General features: G+C 43.6%; 1 protein-coding gene across 1 annotated transcript in view; it reads right to left on the bottom strand.

The window, feature by feature from the left end:
• dgkb (diacylglycerol kinase, beta) overlaps positions 1-19,669 on the bottom strand; it is a 70,107-nt gene extending 50,438 nt beyond the window's left edge. The window contains exons 1-6 of the mRNA XM_019279079.2: positions 18,702-19,669; positions 16,356-16,497; positions 8,928-9,004; positions 8,337-8,357; positions 7,723-7,870; positions 2,327-2,464 (exon numbers count right to left, since the gene is read on the bottom strand). Of these exons, the coding sequence (XP_019134624.2) occupies positions 2,327-2,464; positions 7,723-7,870; positions 8,337-8,357; positions 8,928-9,004; positions 16,356-16,425 (454 nt within the window). The 5' untranslated portion in view covers positions 16,426-16,497; positions 18,702-19,669. The remainder of the gene's footprint in view (positions 1-2,326; positions 2,465-7,722; positions 7,871-8,336; positions 8,358-8,927; positions 9,005-16,355; positions 16,498-18,701) is intronic.

Genomic DNA, 19,669 nt, shown 5'->3' with positions numbered 1-19,669 from the left:
AAACTATTTTTGAAGAGGTGACGCTAATCTAGGGCTTGGTTTTGCCTTATTCTGTGATACTGACAATCAAATACCTGAAAACTACAGAGAGAAACTGTCAAGACAAATGTGTTACTGCAGTGCAGAAAACAAGCTGCACTGACATCAGAGCAGTTCTTAAAGAAACCAGCAGAGGGAGCCATCCACCTCTGCAATAACAACAACAGCTCACAGTGTTGGAGAGAGCGAGCGCTCAATAAAACATCATCCGTAGTTAAATCCATGATGTGTTCACACACAGGCAGCATCGTCTGAATTATTTAGTCGTCCCTGCGCTTAACGAGCGCTTCGCTGTTCAATTATTCAGCAGATGGATGAGAATTACAGCAAAAAAAGAAGTCCAATGTCCAATTAAGGGACGTAACCTCGTGAATAAATGATGTGATAAATGCAATTAAGAGATGTGTCAATAAACTGTGAACAGGCGACTTCAAGCTTCTCTCTGGGGAAGATTTATCAGCGACTGAGTTGTGTTTGATATTCCATAAAAGTATGAGCGCCAACCTCCAAACCTGCAGAACTTCAAGCCTTAATATAATGTGAACAGGTGAGGTCGATAAATCCACTGCAAGTCGGATGTTTTCCTGATCTGTTTCTTCTCTCGGGTGGAAATATTTGGTATTTGATGGTAAATCAAAACTTTAAAGCTCCACCTTTGAAACCTGAAAACAGGATAATAACTTCTGTAAGCCGAAGGAGCTTATTTCACGTCTTATCTTCGCCGGAGGGGAAAAAGAAAAACACAACAAAGACACGGTTTGATTGAATGCGCTCACTAACCACCAGATACACCCGAGAAAACTCAAAAATACGGAGACACACAAAGCACACAGGTACACAAAGACAAAATATGATATGAGACTGTGCCATCTCTGTAACTTCTGTCTGTATTAGTCTTTAGAAATACTCTGTAAGGTTCGGAGCCTGTTCAGGTCGATGTCCTAATGTCATGTTGACCTCCCAGACAGGATTTCATTTCACAGAGCCTGAAGAGACGGACAGAAATAATCTCATTGGCTGAGATAAACCTGAGTCGGTAGGAGGAAAGTCCTTCAGAGCACAATGAGAAATGGAAAGGGTGAGGTCGGCATAGACAGTAAAATTAATAAATCTGAAAGGCTTATTAATGTTTCGTTCATTTGTGTGTACGTCATTTTTAATTAATCTCACAGTTATTCATTCATTTTAATGCTACACTGATGTATAATCAGGTGTCATTTGTGAGTCGGTGAAGGGGCGCAGGCGAATGCTGACAGGGTGCAGAGCCAGTGTCGTGCCAGAACCTGAGCTCGGCAAACTGGCAACATAACTGGGCTCTCCAGCCAATGACAGAGGCGGAGAAAAGGAGAGTCAGCGATCTGGGACTGACTTTTAGTGGACAGTGAGAGCTTGGTGAAATAAAAGGCTGAAAGACAGACACCGAGCTGGGCTGACTGCTGCTGGACTAGTCAGTGATATTAGCTGCTGCTGGGTCTTGTGTTGTTGACCTTGTTGATGTTTGGCTGTCTTCACTAAAAGGAGAGCAAAGAACTTTCGTTCTACTTCCTGCTACTTCACACTTCGTGTCCGCGATAGACGGTGACAGACTGACGGTTCATCCAATGACCTGCCGGTATGAGTTGAAAGTGTTGAAAGCCATTTTTCAAACTGTTTTCAAATGGCGACCTCCCAGGTGGTTCTGTGCATATTTGAGAAGCTGGAACTATCAAATGTTTAGCATCTTCTGTATCAACTTAATATCTTCTTATCAACATAATAACATAAAATGAATAAGGACTGGGTTGGGGTAAAGAATTGTTATTGTTAACCTCCAGCGAGTTCACTGACTAACAGCAGGTTATATAATAAGTGAATTCAAATCACTGACCAGCCATCATCCCACCGAATGGAGCTTCAGTCTGCATGTTGGGCTCTGCAGGGGGCAGCTCTTAGATTAGAGAAGATTACTGAGACATCTCCAGGCCGCTGCGGTTCAATAAAACTCCAAACATCAGCTGCTTACAGTGGCTTGATGTTGCATTTTTCCCACAAAGCAGCAGAGCAAAGATTCACGGTGTTAGCTTTGTCCTCTCTAACCCTTTGTCTTTTTTTACTGCGCTTCTGTCTGACACGACTTCCACCCACTGAGGTTTAACTCAGGCGGTGACATTACTCCTGCCTCCCTCGGCTGTTTTTAATTTGTGCGTTCTTGTATCATAAATCTCGTTTTAGGACTTCTCTGAACTTCGGATTCTTGCCGAGCATCAACAGATAAACCAAAAGTCATGTAATCTGGGGAGACACTCACATTCCAGCTTGTCCTCGGGACGCCCGCCCTCCAGCAGCGAGAGGTAACACACGATGTCCTTCAGCTGCACCGTGTCCAGAGGCCGGGGCAGCGCGGGCGTCTTCAGAGGGGTCGAGTTGGCTTTGATCAGCTTCAGCCCTGCGGGGAGACGGAGATGAAAGGTCAAAACATCCTCCACAATGCCTCTAATGTTAGCGCTGACATTAGTCATACGGTCGTATCGATCCATGGTGGGTGGTGTTCGCTTCACCCAAAGGCAAACTGACACGATTCAGAGCACGGCTGTATTCTTACAGGTGATTTTAATGGATTCAAATGTTTCAACCTTATCTCACTGTGTTTAATAGTACAGTAAAGATCGATGCATGACGATCAGACTATTGACTCCCTGTGCCAGATACCACACAGAGTGTTTTCAGTGGCTCTGAAGCCACCAGTTTGAAATCTAACAACAAGCCACGAGTGTTTGTGGTACAGAGTCAGTCTCCATGTTAAAATGTCCAATGTCCAACATGTTTACAGCCTGGTACAAGAAACACTTTGGGTCTCCCAGGCATCATTTGGCCAGCCTCAGGTCTGCCGGTCCACGTCATTGCCAATTTTTGGATTAGAGGCAACCAGGGCACCACACTGAGCTTCAGGACAACTCTTCAGAAACCTGTGGGTGACGTCACGGACACGACGCCCATGTTTTATACAGTCTGCGCTTCCATCATTACCTCTAGGAAAAAAATGTGTTTAATTAAGGAATGTTAATGAGTTTTAATGTCTCCTGTGGTTACTTATTTGTTACACTGCATGTGGAACGGCTCAGCTCCGGAACGACAGCGTACTGCGCCGTCCGCCAACTCACACATAATCCGTTTGTGATGCGCTCCGGTTGCGAGAATGCACGAGATCTCGTGAATTCACGCATAATCGCACGATATTGTCGGCTGTAGTCTCTCTGACTCCTGCGATGGCATTCCACGCCGCATCTTTTTTCTGGTGTCCTTATAAAAAGGATGTGAGGTGTCATCAATGATAGGTTGATTTTCCGGAATCAACTTCTCCTCATCCATGGGGTTGACAGGGTGACAAGACGCCTGAAAACCTCTGACCTGTCGACTTCAGGACGGCCCCACACATTATGACATGTTCTTGTAATGAAACTCGAACCGCGGAGTATTTTATTTTGAAAATCAACTGGGGTTTATTTTGTATTTTGTAGCCGATTTCCTTCCCCGCACAATCTGCTCTGTGCTGAATTTATGCGCCGTGCTCCGGCGTCCGTGAAAAATAGAAGCTCTGCGTATGTGTTGCGGAGGGCTGCCGGAAGCTACAGTTGTTCCGGAGCCGTGACGCAGCGTGACTGGAGACTGTGTGAGCTGACACATTGACTAACATTGAAACGTGGCGGAGTCGTTCCGCATGCATTGTATTTTATGGGTAAGACTTACATATTAGTTTGTTAGTTAGTAGTCTTCAGATAACGTTGGCAAAAGTTGCACCAAGTTCTGAACGCTGCAGTTTTTTTTCCAAAGCCAACAAGTCGGCCGTTTTGTTTCCTTCTCGTTGTGTTGAGAGTTGGCAATGCGTAGATCAGACAGGAGGTATGGATCAGGTAGTGACGTGAAGATGCCGACGCACCTGTCCTGACAGGTCCACTTTAAAACCTGTTGGTAACTTACTACATCCGTACCGTATGTAAGAAATCTGGGTGCACAGGACGTTCCTCGCGTAACACTTAAAGCAGATGAACTGCTGAAAGGTCTCGACACTCATCTCGTGCACACATGAATTGTATCTAGTATGTATGAATAGCATAACATGCTCTTGTTGTAACAAAACGTGGCCTCCATGTATATATTTTGCCTCTCTGTGAACACTTCAGGGCTCAGAAACTGAGATTAATTTCATTTTATTCATGAGATAACACAAGCCAGCATGCTGAAGGCACATCAGTGAATCTGCTATCATCACCAAAGAGCTATGCTGCTGTTATTTATTCAGAAAGTCAGAGTTTACATCCAGCTACAACTCGTCTTGTACTTGTGTGAGAGAACAGACGCTTTAATAAGGCCTGTGTGTGCAGACGGCAGCGGGTTAGAACAGATGGGACTTTGTTCCGTCCCCTGTCGGTACACAGATGAGCTTGTCGGGTGGTGGGAGGACTTACGGTTAACACAACTGGATCAATGAAGGCCAGTCAGCACACTGACGTACAGTACATTCAGCACTGGTTCAGTTCCTCACATGCACATGAGGTAAATGGGACAAACCGTTAAACATGCTGCTACAGAGGAACAATGACTCAAACAAGCCATCTGTAACAGCATCTACCTGTCAATCAAAATGTCGACGCTCTTAATCCTGCATAACTTTAAGCCTTAATATAATGTGAACAGGTGAGTTGTATATAAATTCACCCTCAGTACAGTTGTCATGAACGGGGAACAGGTAGGGATGTAACGATGCATCGTGACACGATTAAAAATCGGTACAAATGCGTGACGACTTGCACCGGTTGACAGAAAAAATTAATCGTGATTCTTTGCCAATGCAAGAGAAGTAGGATATGTTCTTTTTCTTACGTTATCTTAAAAAAAGTCACTGGTTGGTGATTCATTTGTTTAACGTCAGACGTAAAGTCACGCGACTTACGTCACTACGTAGGTACGGAGCAAAGAACGTGAGAAGACATGGCAACGGTAGAAAGTAGCTTTGAAATAGAGGACGCACCGAGCAGTTTGAAATCAATAGAGGACGCACCGAGCAGTTTGAAATCACCTGTGTGGAGCATTTAGGATTCTCAATATACACAAATACAACCATGAGAAACGGACAGAAACAAACCAAAACAGCATGTAAATATTGCAAGAGACTGCTGACATATAGCGGCAACACGAGCAACATGCAGCAGCTTATCAGCCGCCACCACAGTGAGAAACTAAGTAACGTTACGCCACCTCGAGAGAGAAAACTGCACATTACACCAGTTAACAGCAGTTTACTGTGAGATTGTTTCTAAAGAAAGGAGATATTTGTCGTGGTGACCATGTAAGTTGCACTTTTTATAAGAGAACACAAACTGTTTGAGAGTTCTGTAAAGAAAGCACCTAAATATTTTTTCCTACAAATAAAAAGATAATTTTATTTGGTCATAATTTGTCTGTAGCTCATTTTGATTTAAAAAAAATCGTGACTCGAATCGAGTCGTGAGTTGAGTGTATTGTTACATCCCTAGTACCAGGCTGTAAACATGTTTATTTCTGCTGTGAAGTTGGACATCTTATGGAGACTGACTCACTTCTGGAGCCAGCCTCAAGTGGACGTTAGAGGAACTACAGTTTGTGGCTTCACTTCACAGACACAGAGGCTGCCGCTTGCAGAGGACGTATCATGTCAGGTGATTAGTTTCTTACTTCGATTTAATTAGATTTTTACAGCTTTTAGCCGCATATAAAACAGAATATTTGGGTTACTTACTCTATAAATAATGATATTTCTTGTATTAAATAATGTTATCATCAAGAGGAAGATTTTAAAATAAGGATATAGTAAGTTCAGCTGATGGATTCATACATGGATTACTTGTTTCATGATGATAAACTAACTGTTTATACTTTATTCCACGCCGCTGGTTAAGTATCGCTTACAGGAAGTTTGTAATTATGCCAGCACGGGATTCCCCTGCTGATATTACAGATTTACGGTTTCACTCCGGCAAACCTCGCTTCTCGCTGTAAATGTGCTTCAGCACTGCTCGATCCCCGAGGGGAAGGTTTTTCAATTTCCAGCCACTGAATGCTGCCAGTGACCGGGAATCATTTCTGTTTTGTTTTTTTAAACCTGATAATAAATATTTTGATCCTCCGGTTCAATGATGGTCTCTGCTGTAGTAACACATTATTCTAGCCGCGGTATCTGTGCAACATCTTTTCATAACTACAGTTTGTTTACACGCTACATGCTCAGCTGTGGCTCATTAAGACTGCAGCAGTTATTAATCTAATGAGCAAAAACTCATAATTCTGATGTTGGCAAGAAGCCTGGTCCTTAAAATGTGTTGGAACGATTGATAAGTTACCGTACACACTCAGTTACTTACAGTTAGTCATGCACCATCCACAAACATTTGCTTTATCATCTTGTTGATGGTATTTGAGTTGCTTCCTCTCCTTCATGTGGGTGTAAGATATGATTATTTTGTTTTGAGGCCTATTTGCAACGTCATCCGTAATTCATGTCAACACACACACAGACTAATACGAGCAGCGAAAACCGTAACGTCATTTCCCCTGGTTATATTGCTCCTCTTTTGCACACGGTGTTTAATTTTGAAAATCGACCAGATTCTCTGTGTCTAAATTCCTGCCAGCTCGATCTGCTCTGTGCAGATTGATGCAAACCGTCAGGAACAGAACCGCCGCGGGGCCACCCAGGTACCTCACCTGGTAGAGCTTGCGCCCCATGTATCAAGACTAAAGTCCTGACCGACCTCACTCTCCCCTCAATTTCCTGTCAAAAAAAAGCATAAAACGCCCCAAATATATCTTAAAACCTGTGCGAAGAGACCACTGTGCTTCTGGTGGGGTTTGAAACATCGACCAGAACAGCTGTGATTAGCTTCGTCGGCCACGAAACGCGTCACTGTCATCCGTACACGATGGAATTTAGCCTTCAACCACACACACCATAAAACTAAATTTTGTCTCAGTGCTGTTTAGGTCCGTTCTTTACCCGACTTCAGATCCCACCAGAAGTGTTTCAGAAGCGTCTCGACCACCAGACTTTGTTAACGTGCTCAGATTTGGTCATTTCTTTCCTGGGTCATGTGCTCGGTGGAGACCCGCTTCTGAAATGGACTGTGGTACGTCTGGTAGGGGTTTGAAACATCGACTAGAACAGCTTCAGTTAGGTGCGACGAACACAGAACCTGTCGCATCCGTGCCCGGTTGAATGAAGCTGTAAGAAGCTGTTGGGTTGCTGCTATAGCCTAAAAATAAATACTCAGAATGGATACTTGAAAACATTAAAGCTGGGTTTGTCTTATTTCAATAGGAGTAACTCATTCACCACACCAGAATCAGATACGAGTAGAAATGCTGTAAACAAAAAAAGCATCGCCAAGACAACTGGCAGCCTCTACACTACAATTTACATTGTGTGCCACCGGGCTGGCCTTGGCAGGAAGTGTGTTGTCATCTGAAGGCAGAAAACACAACAAAGAAAGAAAAACCCTCCAAGTTTGAAGGGAAAGCAAAGTCAGTGGAGAAACGCTGCGAGGGAACGAGTGATTCATTGCACTTAACAACAAAAAGCTGTTTCTTCATATCAGTAGCTACAAAACAGAAAACACGCTGTGTTTATAACTCGGGGGTTTGTTAGGGTGAAGATTTCCTTTCTACACTTACCAGAGACTCTGGGTTTGTCAGAGGATGAGGGACTGGGTTTGGGTCCCTTGTTGCTAAACGACATGAAGAGGTGTTGACAGAACTCTTCGGGGAGTTCGCTCTCCAGGAACGTCTGCATGAAGACCTTGAAGCCCTCAAAGTCGATCTCCTAAAAAGCCCGCGACAGAAATAGAGCGTGTTGTTTGTCATGCTGAGCGGCAGTCGTTGCCTCAAAGGCTTCACGGAAAATACAGATTATTTACAACATGAGGGGGGTGAAAATATGTGATTCATGTTACAGATTTCTGCACTCAAAGACGTCTAAAATGTTCGGGCTGTGGGCGGCGAAGATCTATTTTCGAGTGGTTTCAATGCAGAATTCAGCGTGCATGTTGTCGGCTCCTCTAGTATTCATTTAGGCTGACGTTCGCCCTTCTGATTATTTGATTTAATCTGTGTTTTTCCCTAAAAACGCTCGCCCGTCCTCTGGAGTTGCCTTTAATTTAGTTTCTCCATAAAAAAAACAACATTTTTTTTTTAATTGCTTCACCGCCTCGAGAGTTATTCAGTGAGAAATGATGTGAGCACTCAGCAAAAACACGCCAAACAATAAATAAGAGAGAGGATGAGATTACCTGGCTGAGGATCTCCTGCTTCTGAAGCCCCGCGGCGTTGTAGAGAGACAGAAACAAACACGGTCACGGATGAGTCGTGAAGTTATTTTGTTAAAAATGTGCTAAATATTCAGCAGTACACAAACATGAACACAAAGATCTCTCTTGATTTAATGCCACTACAATAAGCATGCATCAAACAAAGTATATTAATACTTGTACTCCCTTTACTTGAAGTGTGTGCTGCTGTCAAAGCTGAATATGAAATTCCAACCTTGAAACGCCGTTATCGTGGCGATAAAACCGGATAAATGTTTCTTTTCATTTTCTTTAAATAACCTTTCAGGCTAAAACAGCAGCCACGTGTCAAAATACTCTTTGGAGAAAAAGTGTGAACAAAATCTATGCAGAGGAATTATTCTGCAGGGGGTGATTACCAACATAATCAGACGTGTGTGAGGTAATAAACAGTTTTATGTTCGGTTATCTGCAAGAGCAGTGAAACAACAAGAAATACCTCAGTATATGCAGTTAGGTGTGTGTGTGTGTGTGTACGGGGGAGCTCGTGATTCAATAGACTATAAACTAATCTGTTATATAAACTGTACATACCTCCTCTGGATTGTATTTAGCCAGCACACCATCTCCATGGAACTCCTGCAGCACATCCTTCAGCTTCTTGGTGGAGTCTGAGGAAAGAAAAATTAAAAGACAAGTTACTGTATTGTGTCCGTTTCTATCCGTTTACATTTTATATTAAAACGTACATTTACATTAAATGTTTGCTCTATGCCGTGTGCTGGGATGACACAGTTTGAATCAAATGCATGATGAGAAACAAGTCTGGACACACGCCACATTCTTTTTATAGATAGAAATTCTGCACACGTTCACAGTTTTTGACATATAAAGTCAAAGTCAGTGTCCTCGACTGACTTCAGCTGGGCAACGCAAAGCTCACATGAATTCATGCGAGTAGAAAATATTGAACTTTTAGTGGAAAAGTCACGTTATTGCGTGGACCAGGACCAGGTAGGGTGGAGCGACACAGCAGCTGCTCGCCCACAGACAGCTGCCGAGTGCTGGGGAGCTCGAGAGCAAAGACCCAGAGTTTCTGGAGGTATAAACACCCTGGAGTCAACCCAGATTCTGCTCTGATCCGGAGCCGTTTACCGGTGATCGGACCCTAATCGGATCATAGATTGGGTGTACGTGCAGCATCATGATGTCTGCATGTAAACACACCAACCATTTGTGAGTCAGAGCTGTGAATAAGTGGCCCACACCACCAGGGCCATGGGTTAGGGTTAGGAGTTCAACACCAGTTCAGATCTGCTGCACAGAATGGTGCAAAGTTTTAGTAGTTTTAAACTTTTGGAGGCCTAGAAAATAAATAATCTTAGTATGCATGGGAGTGAGATGAGGAGACTGACTTCTGTGCATTAAGTACAGACCTGAACAGGACACAGAGAACATGGTCAGCATGGCCAGAAACTCTAAATCTCACTAATTAACACGTTGCACCTCATACTTAGCTCAACTTGTACACAAACTGAAATGTCAAAGCGACATTTGGTGGTTTTCAGGGGGGGGCAACATGCTAGATTTATATCTTGGTGAACCGCAGCGAGGAGCAGTGACTGTGCAACGGCTTCCCGTCTGAGTCTTGTCGACTCATGCAGGTTGCCAGGTTTGGTACCAACACGCTTGTACGGCGACCAAAACCGCCGACTATATTTACCGACGGGGCAACAGCTGGAGATGTTGCACAGACGTACTGCCCTGAGGGATAAACTGCTGTTAGTCAAAAAATAGTTACAGCATATAAAATCACAGAAAACCATGCGCTGATTTATAGATTTTCGCTAAGTTAAAAGCATGAGATGCGTGTTAATACGGTCATCTTTAGAGGTGTCAGCCAGGCTGCTGCAGACTTTATGAGAGGCTAAATCTATCCTGACAAAAGCACGACAGCGATATCTTATCAAATATCAACTTGTTAGCAGCAGTTACCACATATACAGAAGATACAAAGCATTAGATGTTGTGTTTCTGGTCATCTTACGAATATAAATCCGATATACATTAATATTTCATATTATATTTCTTCCTTTCTAGCTCTGTTTTTGTTCTCCACTGACTCGACTAAAGGAATAAAGAGCCAGGTAATAATTATCTGTGGATTTGTCACTATCAGAGACGTCTTTTTCATCTATCTTTAACATAAAAATATTAACTATAGCATCTTTAAAATCCCCAAAATACAAATCTGCTTGTTTAGGGAAGTATCTAATTTGTCTTTTTCCTCTGACAGGACAAATCTAGATTAAAAAAGGTCCAGCATGTAGATTAAGCAGCATGGACATATATACGTAGACGCCTCATTGAGCAGGTTGGTCCGTTGCTCCCTTGCGTTAACGCGTCCGCCATATTGGATGTGGCAGATCTGCCCCGTAAACTAATAAAAGGAAACGGACTGAACTTCATAAAGCGCCTTTCTACAAAGTTCTTTAAGTTAATGTCTCTTATACACCCATTCACACACACACTAATATATCTGGGAAACAAACAGGCACCAAAAACAACGTATGTAACTTTTAAAGTGATGATTATAAATGTTTACTCCTTATGTAAGCACCAAACCAACGTATGTATTTTTCTAATGCTGAGTGTTTACAGCTACTAATGTGTGTAACACTGTTACTGTGATGATAAATATTGAAATATTTATATCTAACATTTAATCTGTGTCTATAATAACCAGATCCTGAAATGCAGATGTGACACGAGGGATTTCTGAATAAAGAGCACTAACGTGTACATTTAACGGATTTTGATTAATCGTTTTTATATTCACATTGATGAACACATATATCATAAGTTAAAAACCTTGGTAAAGAATACTCTTGCACAGCTTTTGCCATGTGTTGCCACTCTGCAACTTAAGGGTGTCGCTCCACTTTGCCACATGCAAAAATGGCATCGACGTCGACGTACGATTCAGCGCTCAATGCGGCGTCTACGTATATATATGTCTATGATTAAGCTGCAATTGTGGATTGCAACCCCCTCACTTCACCCTCTCCTCTCACGAAATTGGCTGAAAAACAGTATCTAGTTACTGTATAAACTACTGTTACTGTATAAACATGACGGCTCAACACGGTGGATTCCATGAAAAGAGGCTCATTCTAAGGTAACAAAATAATCTGGATCTTTAAAAACAGGATGAAATAAATCATCACACTGGTAGACTTTTTAAAAAAAGGGGGGGTGATTTTAAAGACAAAAATAACTCGATCCGACTGCGATTGGCTGTGATAATTACTGTGTGCTGCAGAGCGTTTATGAGCCATACTGTTAAATCAATTTGCTGCGCCACAGATACCGGGCTCTAATGTTATAGAAGTTAATTAGAAGTACCATTTTCTCACATGCACTGGAGCGCCTGGTTCATCTCTGAGCATAAGCCGCTCTCTGCTCATCACAAATCACATTAAGACGCCTGTTAAAGTTCAGGGCTTCGTATCAGCTACCTTGTCTTTTACCTCTTCACGGGTTTTATTAGCACACATGCGGATCTCTGGGTCCTGGAGCAGTTCTGCACCGGTGCAATGTTTGCAGGACTAAAAACTCCAGTGTGCCATTATCTAAACAGAGCAGGCAGAGCGGCCCTGAGGTGAACTGCACAGCATGTTACTGATTCATAGTCAGCAGGAGTGTTGGGGGGGTCGGGGTTCAGCCTCGCAGGTAAGAAAGGGGAGTATAGTTAGCAGTGCTAAGGAAACTGGATGTTACAGTGTGTGTGTGTGTGTGTGTGTGACTGTTTACATCAGATTTAATTGGTGACCCCAGAGTGTACCCCACCTCTCACCCTAACCCCAAAAGGTGCTTCTAAATGTGTAGATATGTTTCTGTGAGGGTGTTTTATTTTGAAAATTGGCCAAATTCTAACACAGGTTGCTTGCGGCATCCGTCAAAAATAAAACCAGCCACGTGTTCCCCACGAGGCCGAGCTGAGGCTTCACTCCTGGGACACACACCACAGCAGAGCTGGTGGGGTTTGAGACATTCACTAGAACGTCAGCGTATAGCTCCGTGGCCGGTGCATTCGAACAGGATCCGCCGCAGGTTTTCCCATTTATTTGAGGGGGTGTAGTCCGTTTTGGCTGCGGTGCTGCAGGCGTGGCTTGTTTTGGAAAAACGCTGCCGCCAATCAGACACTTGGATCAGGCAAACCCTCCACAGTCAGCCTGAAATGTCTCTGAGAACTGAAACTATCCAGCTGGATTCATGGACTAAACTCTGATACTCTACCTGTTGTGTTCTGGCTTTGTTTATTTCATGTAAGCAGCTACAATTTTGGTCGCAAGACAAGGAGCTGAAGTCAGCTGGGGAAGGCTTCAGCCCTGTGTGACCCTGACGAGGATAAGCAGTTACAAAAGCAGAAATACGATCTTACTGTCTCAGGCTTTATGAGTTAGTAGACATAAACTGTAACATTCATGCTGATATTCTGCCTCTATTCAGACGTTACAGTCGAGTCCTGCTTAACAGCTTTTTGTTGCCTCCCTGCTCTAATGGCTTTGGATCTTTTGATTTTCTCTGGATGCATTTCTTCCCAACAATGACTGGAAATAAATGCCTAACATCGGGCTGAGTGTGTGTCATCGTTATTGACCATCTTTATTAGCGCGCCGTCTACCCAAAAAACCATTACGGAGAGGAGAGTGATTATGTATCCTCTAATTGCTTGTCACATTTAGCAGGCACGACGGAATCACAATGTATTTTTCTCAGTCGGGCTAATGATTTAACCATTGTGTGGCACACGGTAATCAGAGGACACGTTCACAAACACGCTGAAAATCTTTTTTTTTTTAACCTTGAAAAGTACAAGAATGTTCCCTCTGTGCAGCCTCACGTTAGCAATTAAACCGCATAAAAACGAACTGCGTAATTGTTGTGAGTAAGATCTCTCGGCTATTAAGGCGTTATGAAAGTGTGCGAAGCTGGCTTTAATGAGAAGGGAGGGAGAGACACGGCGCTAGGAGGCGAGATTAAGAGGAGAGACGGGGAGGGGAAGGTGAGGCAACGTGATGCCCCTTTTGTTGCGGCTCAGAGAATGGGATATTTTATAACCTGTAGCTGCACGGCGCACACAAAGAGTCACCGGGAGCTCGTTGAAACATGATTATCCAGATCTGTCTAGTGTGCACACACGCCTGCACGCAACATCTACACACACACAATCACAATTTTAACATTTTCTTGTTTAATTCTACAAACTCCTCCGCCGCCCATTAAGCAAATATTTGCAAAAAACAAAAACAAGCAGCAACATCCTGATTGGTACGTGAGTGTAGCATCCCTCAGGGAGAGGAGGGAAGTTCCTCGGAGTAAGGAACAATGTTGTCACCAGGCACAGAGCAATTAAAGGGAAAAAATGTCATTACCAAGTGAAACACTGCTACGAGGGATCCTGGGTGAAAAGCATTAATTATTAAGATTCATACTCGGGGATGTGAATAGCAAATAAAAGCGGCAGCCTCAAAAGATGTCGTGTGATTTTCATCTCTGAAAATCTGTCCTACAAGGACAGTCGACACAAAAAGCACTTAGCAGTCGGACACTCTGTGGTTCCCTTTGTTTGTCTTCCTACAAACGATTTACTGTGACTTTCAAAAGTCCGTCCAAAGACTATGTGTGGGTGGTGCACACGACATCCCGCAGTCAGCCTGCCAGGTATATATATCGTCACATTTTCCATCCCTGGTACCATTTCAAATGATGAAACGTGTCAACATCTTGGAGCGTAACATAAACTCCAGGCATCCAGAGCACAGTCTGGTGAGCAAAAGGCGGGGGGGGGCCATTTGTTGGTTTGCGGATGAATCATTCAGAGCCGAGACAGCAGCGCGGCAGATTAAATGTTCGAGATTCTTACATCAGCGAGACGAACGTGCGCTCGGCATTTTATCGTTAGAGCAAGGGATGTTTGAGATGAGCCGCAGCGATACGGCAGTTTACAGCAGACAGAGGGACACTCGTGTTATTGTTAAGCCGGCGGTTTGATGCTATCAGGCGTTAATGTGTGAGGAATGGAAAACAGAAGTTTCATGCCAACTTTCCAAAAACCTGAATGGATGACTTTTAAAAACTTCTGGAGAGACGCGAGGAGAGGAATGTGTCATCATTTTGGGGAATGCATCGCTCTGCTTTCTTAGCAGAAGACTGATGTGGATTTAATCTCACTATATTTTGTAGAGAGAATTTATTATGAGCTTGGCAGACAGCTAACCTTCCTGGAAAATAACCTTATTTCAACGCTGTGGCTCATTATCAAACCAGTATCCAGCTAAATGATGAAGATATAAACGTCTCTGATGTCCAGCTGTCGCTCATCAATAATGAAAGCATTCCCTGAATACTCATTATACTATTTTTACACTTACACTGCTTAAATATGACTGCTTTAGAAATAACACGTGACCCTCTGACTGCAGGCTTAGCAGCTCTGTCATGAAACTACAGTATGCATGGAGTTAGAAGGTAAAAATGCACCTTTCAGCCACTCAAGGTGATTCTACACGACATATCGCACCCAGTCATACACTGATGGAGCCACTGATGGCATTGGCTACCCATGCAAGGAGCCAGCTGCTCATCAGGTTGGAGCTAATTCATTCACACAGCCTTCGGGAGCATGTTGGGGTTCAGTGTTTTGGCCGAGGACACGAGGAGCCGGAGATCGAAACCACCACAGCAGTATTTCACGAAATGCTGTTTTTCAAACATTGATCATTAATCAGTGAAAACGACTCAAACTCAAAGTGGGCCATCCTGATCCTCGTCACTGCACAAACTCGCTTCAGTGTGATGAATTCAGGATACCGGTTTCCCTCCATTTGTGGGAAAGTTTCATTCATAAAAAATGTCACCAAAGAGTAAAAAAATAAAAGAATTTCACACTACGAGTCCTTGTGATAACTAAACTAATTTAGCACTGTCTACAGCCGGAGAGAGATGTGAGAATAAATGATATTCACCTGCACAGCCACTTGCATAAAGACCCCGAGGCTGCTGTTGGAGAATTTTTCCAATTCATCATTTAAAATTCAGTAACTCAAACAACAAGTCCAAATTCAGGAGGTTATGCAGGATGAGACAGCGAGGACTTAAATCACTCATAAGTGGCTTTTTTATACATTCCTGTTTACACGTTTCTGTAAACTGACATTAATTGATGTTTTTTTACGACTTGTGGGAAGCACAATAAAGTGTAAACACACCACTGACATGAAGTTTACCACCTTGTAACATTAGCTCGAGTCTGGTCTCCACCACCTCCTGAGAAAATGTGTCTTTAGCTGCTGAATCAGGTGTGTCAAACATACGGCCCGCGGGCCATAACTGGCCCACCGAAGGGTTCAATGTAAACCAATGGACTTGCAGATATGTAAGTTTTAGTACTCACTGTAAAAAATAATAGGTTGAATGGTTCATTTATCATAAAAGTAAAAGGTTTGCATTTGTTGTTACGCAGAATACTTTTACTGGTCTGGCCCATTTTCGCTTAAATTGGGTTCTATGTGGCCCGTAAACTAAAATGAGTTTGACACCCCTTTGCTAAGTGTCCACATCTGCCATTTGGTGCTGAGAAGGTAGAGTTCAGAGGCTTAAACAGAGCGTTTTACACCAAAACAACAGCCCTTAAATGATGGAAACAGGGCTGATGGGAGCAGTGAGGGCGAATCAAGACAGCATACGGGTCGGGAAACCAAAACAATGAGCTGAAAGATGCTAAAGCTGCAGGTTTGTGTGATTCTCTGTGGTTTAGTCACGACCTGTCATTTTATCTATTGTTAATATCAAAACGTTACGTGATGAAGCTTTTGTTGGCCGGTTCTGTTTTCAGGTTCAAGATTTAAAAGTGTGTCACCTGGAAAATGACTTGTTCCTGAAGAATAGGATCACACGTGCAGAGAGAGACACCTCGTCTCATTACAGTCACAGACACAAAGTCGCTCTTTTACTCACACTGAGTGTATTCTTGTAGCAGGGCGAATTCAGCCGGGGTCAGCGTGACCCATTTGTCCTGGCTGCTCATCGTGTTCAGACCTGGTCTCTCTGTCCACGAAGCATTCCCCGGGCAGCGACACACACAGCCGGGCGTCCCACGCTGGAAAAAACAACAACAACAACAAACATCAGACATCAGATCACCTGCCACATTAACACATACAGATGTCTCTCTCTTTTTACTTAATGACAAAGCAGGTTAAATGCTGGAGACGCCTGTTTGAAACGACTGTTCCTGCATCAGATATATCAAAACTGATATTCTGGATGTATCATATTCCACCGTTTTCCAGCCTGTTCCTCTTTCTGCAGCTGTCGTTTCAAGGCCGACAGCCAAAATGTCCCTTTGTCTCTTGATCGCCGTGTTTTTGTTTTTTTTCAACATTGTTGCAAGGACTTGACATTTCAGGCATTGACATTCATGTTTGTCAGCCAGTGTACGATGAATCCAGAGTGCAGACTAGAAACCGATGGAGACCTTTAGAGAAAGTTAAAAATGTAAAAAAATTAAATAACAGATGTCTGTTTTTTGTAACTGGAATTTATTTACGCCTGTACAACATAAAAAAAGTCACAAAATGCCTCTGTGATAATTAAACCCTCAACCCAGGAGGAGTGTTACAGCTACGCTCTGTTAAACAACATAATGTGACATTAAAAATGTCACTGCAACGTCTGGAAAAGTGGATATATCACCCATCATCCCATTCAAGTTTAAGTTCAATTCTATTTTTAAAGCGCTAAATCATAACTGAAGTTATCTCTGGTCTCACGTCGAACAGGCCTAGGCCGTGCAACAATTCCCACCATGAGCAAGCACTACTACTACAACACTTAGTTATCTGTTGATAAGAACAAAGGAGGCTGTGTAGAAACAGCATATGGGAGTGACGTATGTTCATTTCTTTGGAGGAAAAAAAAAAGAAAAACCCAACAAAACAAAATCCCCAGAATCCTCTGCCAGGCTCGACTGTTTGGCTTGGAGTGAAGCAGCGTGAAATGTTTGCAACAAGTGGACGGGAAGTGGGTGAATAATAATAATAATAATGATGATAAAAAAGAAGCCTAATTTGGGCATTAAAATCATTCAAAGCTGCTTTTCAAATGACCTCGCATCAGCCCCGGCTGGTTGCTATGATGACAACACGATCCAGTTCGAGCTACATCAGCCTTTGTGGGCTGGTGTTTTTGAACCGAGTCCAATATCTGGTGTTTGGTTGGAACCTTTAGTGTTTAAAGACAGAGTGATGAACTTCAGCTGAGGCAAAACAAACTGGAAATCAGTCAAATAAATCACAGAAAACCATGCATAAAATTTGAATTCATTTCAGCTTTTTACGTGTTTTTGTTGTGTAACCACGGCGCAGGAGGAATGCCCGTCACATCAGAGGGTGGAAACATGAAAAAGCCAAAAAGCGTCAAGCTGTAATTTCAGTTCAACACACTGTCACCGATTAACAGCACGACACCACGGCTCGGCTGTTTGCCCTCCGGTTCTTGTCTAATTGTTGTGTAGGTGTCACTCACATCTGTGTGTGTGTGTGTGTGTGTGTGTGTGTGTGTGTGTGTGTGCCTGGATCAACAAGTGGACTCGGAGGCTGAATGTGTGTGTAAATATACACATGAAAGTGTTTCAGTTTGGATTTGTGTGAATACACAAGCATGCATCTTTACCTCACAGAGCCAACAAAAGCAATATAAGCTTCATTATTATTATTAATATACAGACAACACAAACAAAGCCAAACACACAGTGTTTCTATGTTAACACACTGGCTGCGTGGGAATCAGCCTCCCTCGCATAAACTTTGATCTGCCGCTGGAGCTGCGAAACTAGAAAAACGCTCTGCGGCGTCTTGTTTAATGTTTTGCACCGACAGCGAGAAAAAAAATAATAAAAAAGGAAGCGATTGTTATTTTATCTTAAATCTCCAGTAAGACGGCGATCCCGCCTCTAATATCACACTGATGTGTGCAGTGTGTTCCTGCTGTGCACTGCACTGCAATCCTCCTCTCCTCTCTCCTCTCTCTCTCTTTCTGGTGTTGCCTAACTGCAGTGCATCCTCACTCCTCAACACTCCTGGCTTGGCATCCTCTCAACAATCAAAATCCATCTCCACAAATGTTATCACGATCGGCCTCGTTGTCATTCATGCGTCCATGTGCTGACACCACGCCGACAGAAGATCTTAAGCTGAAGACACTGCTGACACACACACCACACACACACACAGATACAGTAAGGTAGCGGCCACTGCGACATACAGCACCATGAATGAGATGCGATATCAACATGCCGCTCACCTGCTGCAGAGCTCAACCAACCAAAGAGAGTGGATGGAGATGGAGATGGAGATGGAGAGTCCTCCAGGCAGATGTTTTCAGATGAAGCTCCTCACAGTCACATTCCTGCTGTATCCTCCCTCTGGGTGCTCCTGTCAACTGCAAGGCAAAGAGGAGGAGAAGAGGAGAAGAGGAGGAGGAGGGGGGGGTTGTAATTAGATGTAACGTGAGTGGATGAAAGAGAGAAGACGAAGGAGCAGCAGCAGCAGCAGCCCTCAGTGCTGCATGTCAGTGTATGAGTATGTGGATGGTGTTTGTTTTTCTCCGGCGGTGTCTGGTCAGAGCAGCATCGCTGGGGATGTGGAGTGGTGAGAGAGAGAGAGAGGGGGAGAGAGAGAGAGAGAGAGAGAGAGAGAGAGAGAGAGAGAGAGGGGAGAAAGGAGGAGGAGGGGGAGAGCACCAACACTGCTCTGCCTGCAATGATCAGTTTCCATACTCCCGCTTGCTCACGTCACATCCCTCCATCCCTCCCCTCAGTCACTCCATCCCCTCCCTCCCCTGAAAAGAAGAAGAAGAAGAGGAGGGGGAGAAAAAAAAAAGCCTGGAGGTCCTACGCTCTTCTGCTTTCTCTCCGTCTTTCTCATCACTACTCGCCACCTCCGACCTCATCCTTTCAAACAAAATAAACAAACAAAAAAAAACATCTCTACTCCTCAGTCACTCTGCATCAGCCGGCTGCATTAGCATTCAACACGACAGGCGGTAAGTGCGGCAACCTGTGGGATATCCTCCTCTCCGGAGGGCGGGAAAAAAAAGAGCAAGATGAAGACAGGAGAGGGAGGAGAGGGTGGGGGGGATGAAGAAGATGATAAAATGGGGACAAACAGAGACAGAGAGAGGAGTGAGGATGATGCAGGAGGACAGGAGGTGGAGGAAGATGTTGTTTACTGCCGACGCAAAGAAGATTTGAAAGCATTCATATAGAGAGA

The sequence above is a fragment of the Larimichthys crocea genome, chromosome XIII (genome assembly GCF_000972845.2).
Source record: "Larimichthys crocea isolate SSNF chromosome XIII, L_crocea_2.0, whole genome shotgun sequence".
Lineage (NCBI taxonomy): Eukaryota > Metazoa > Chordata > Actinopteri > Sciaenidae > Larimichthys > Larimichthys crocea.
This window is presented reverse-complemented; position numbering and strand designations above follow the sequence as displayed.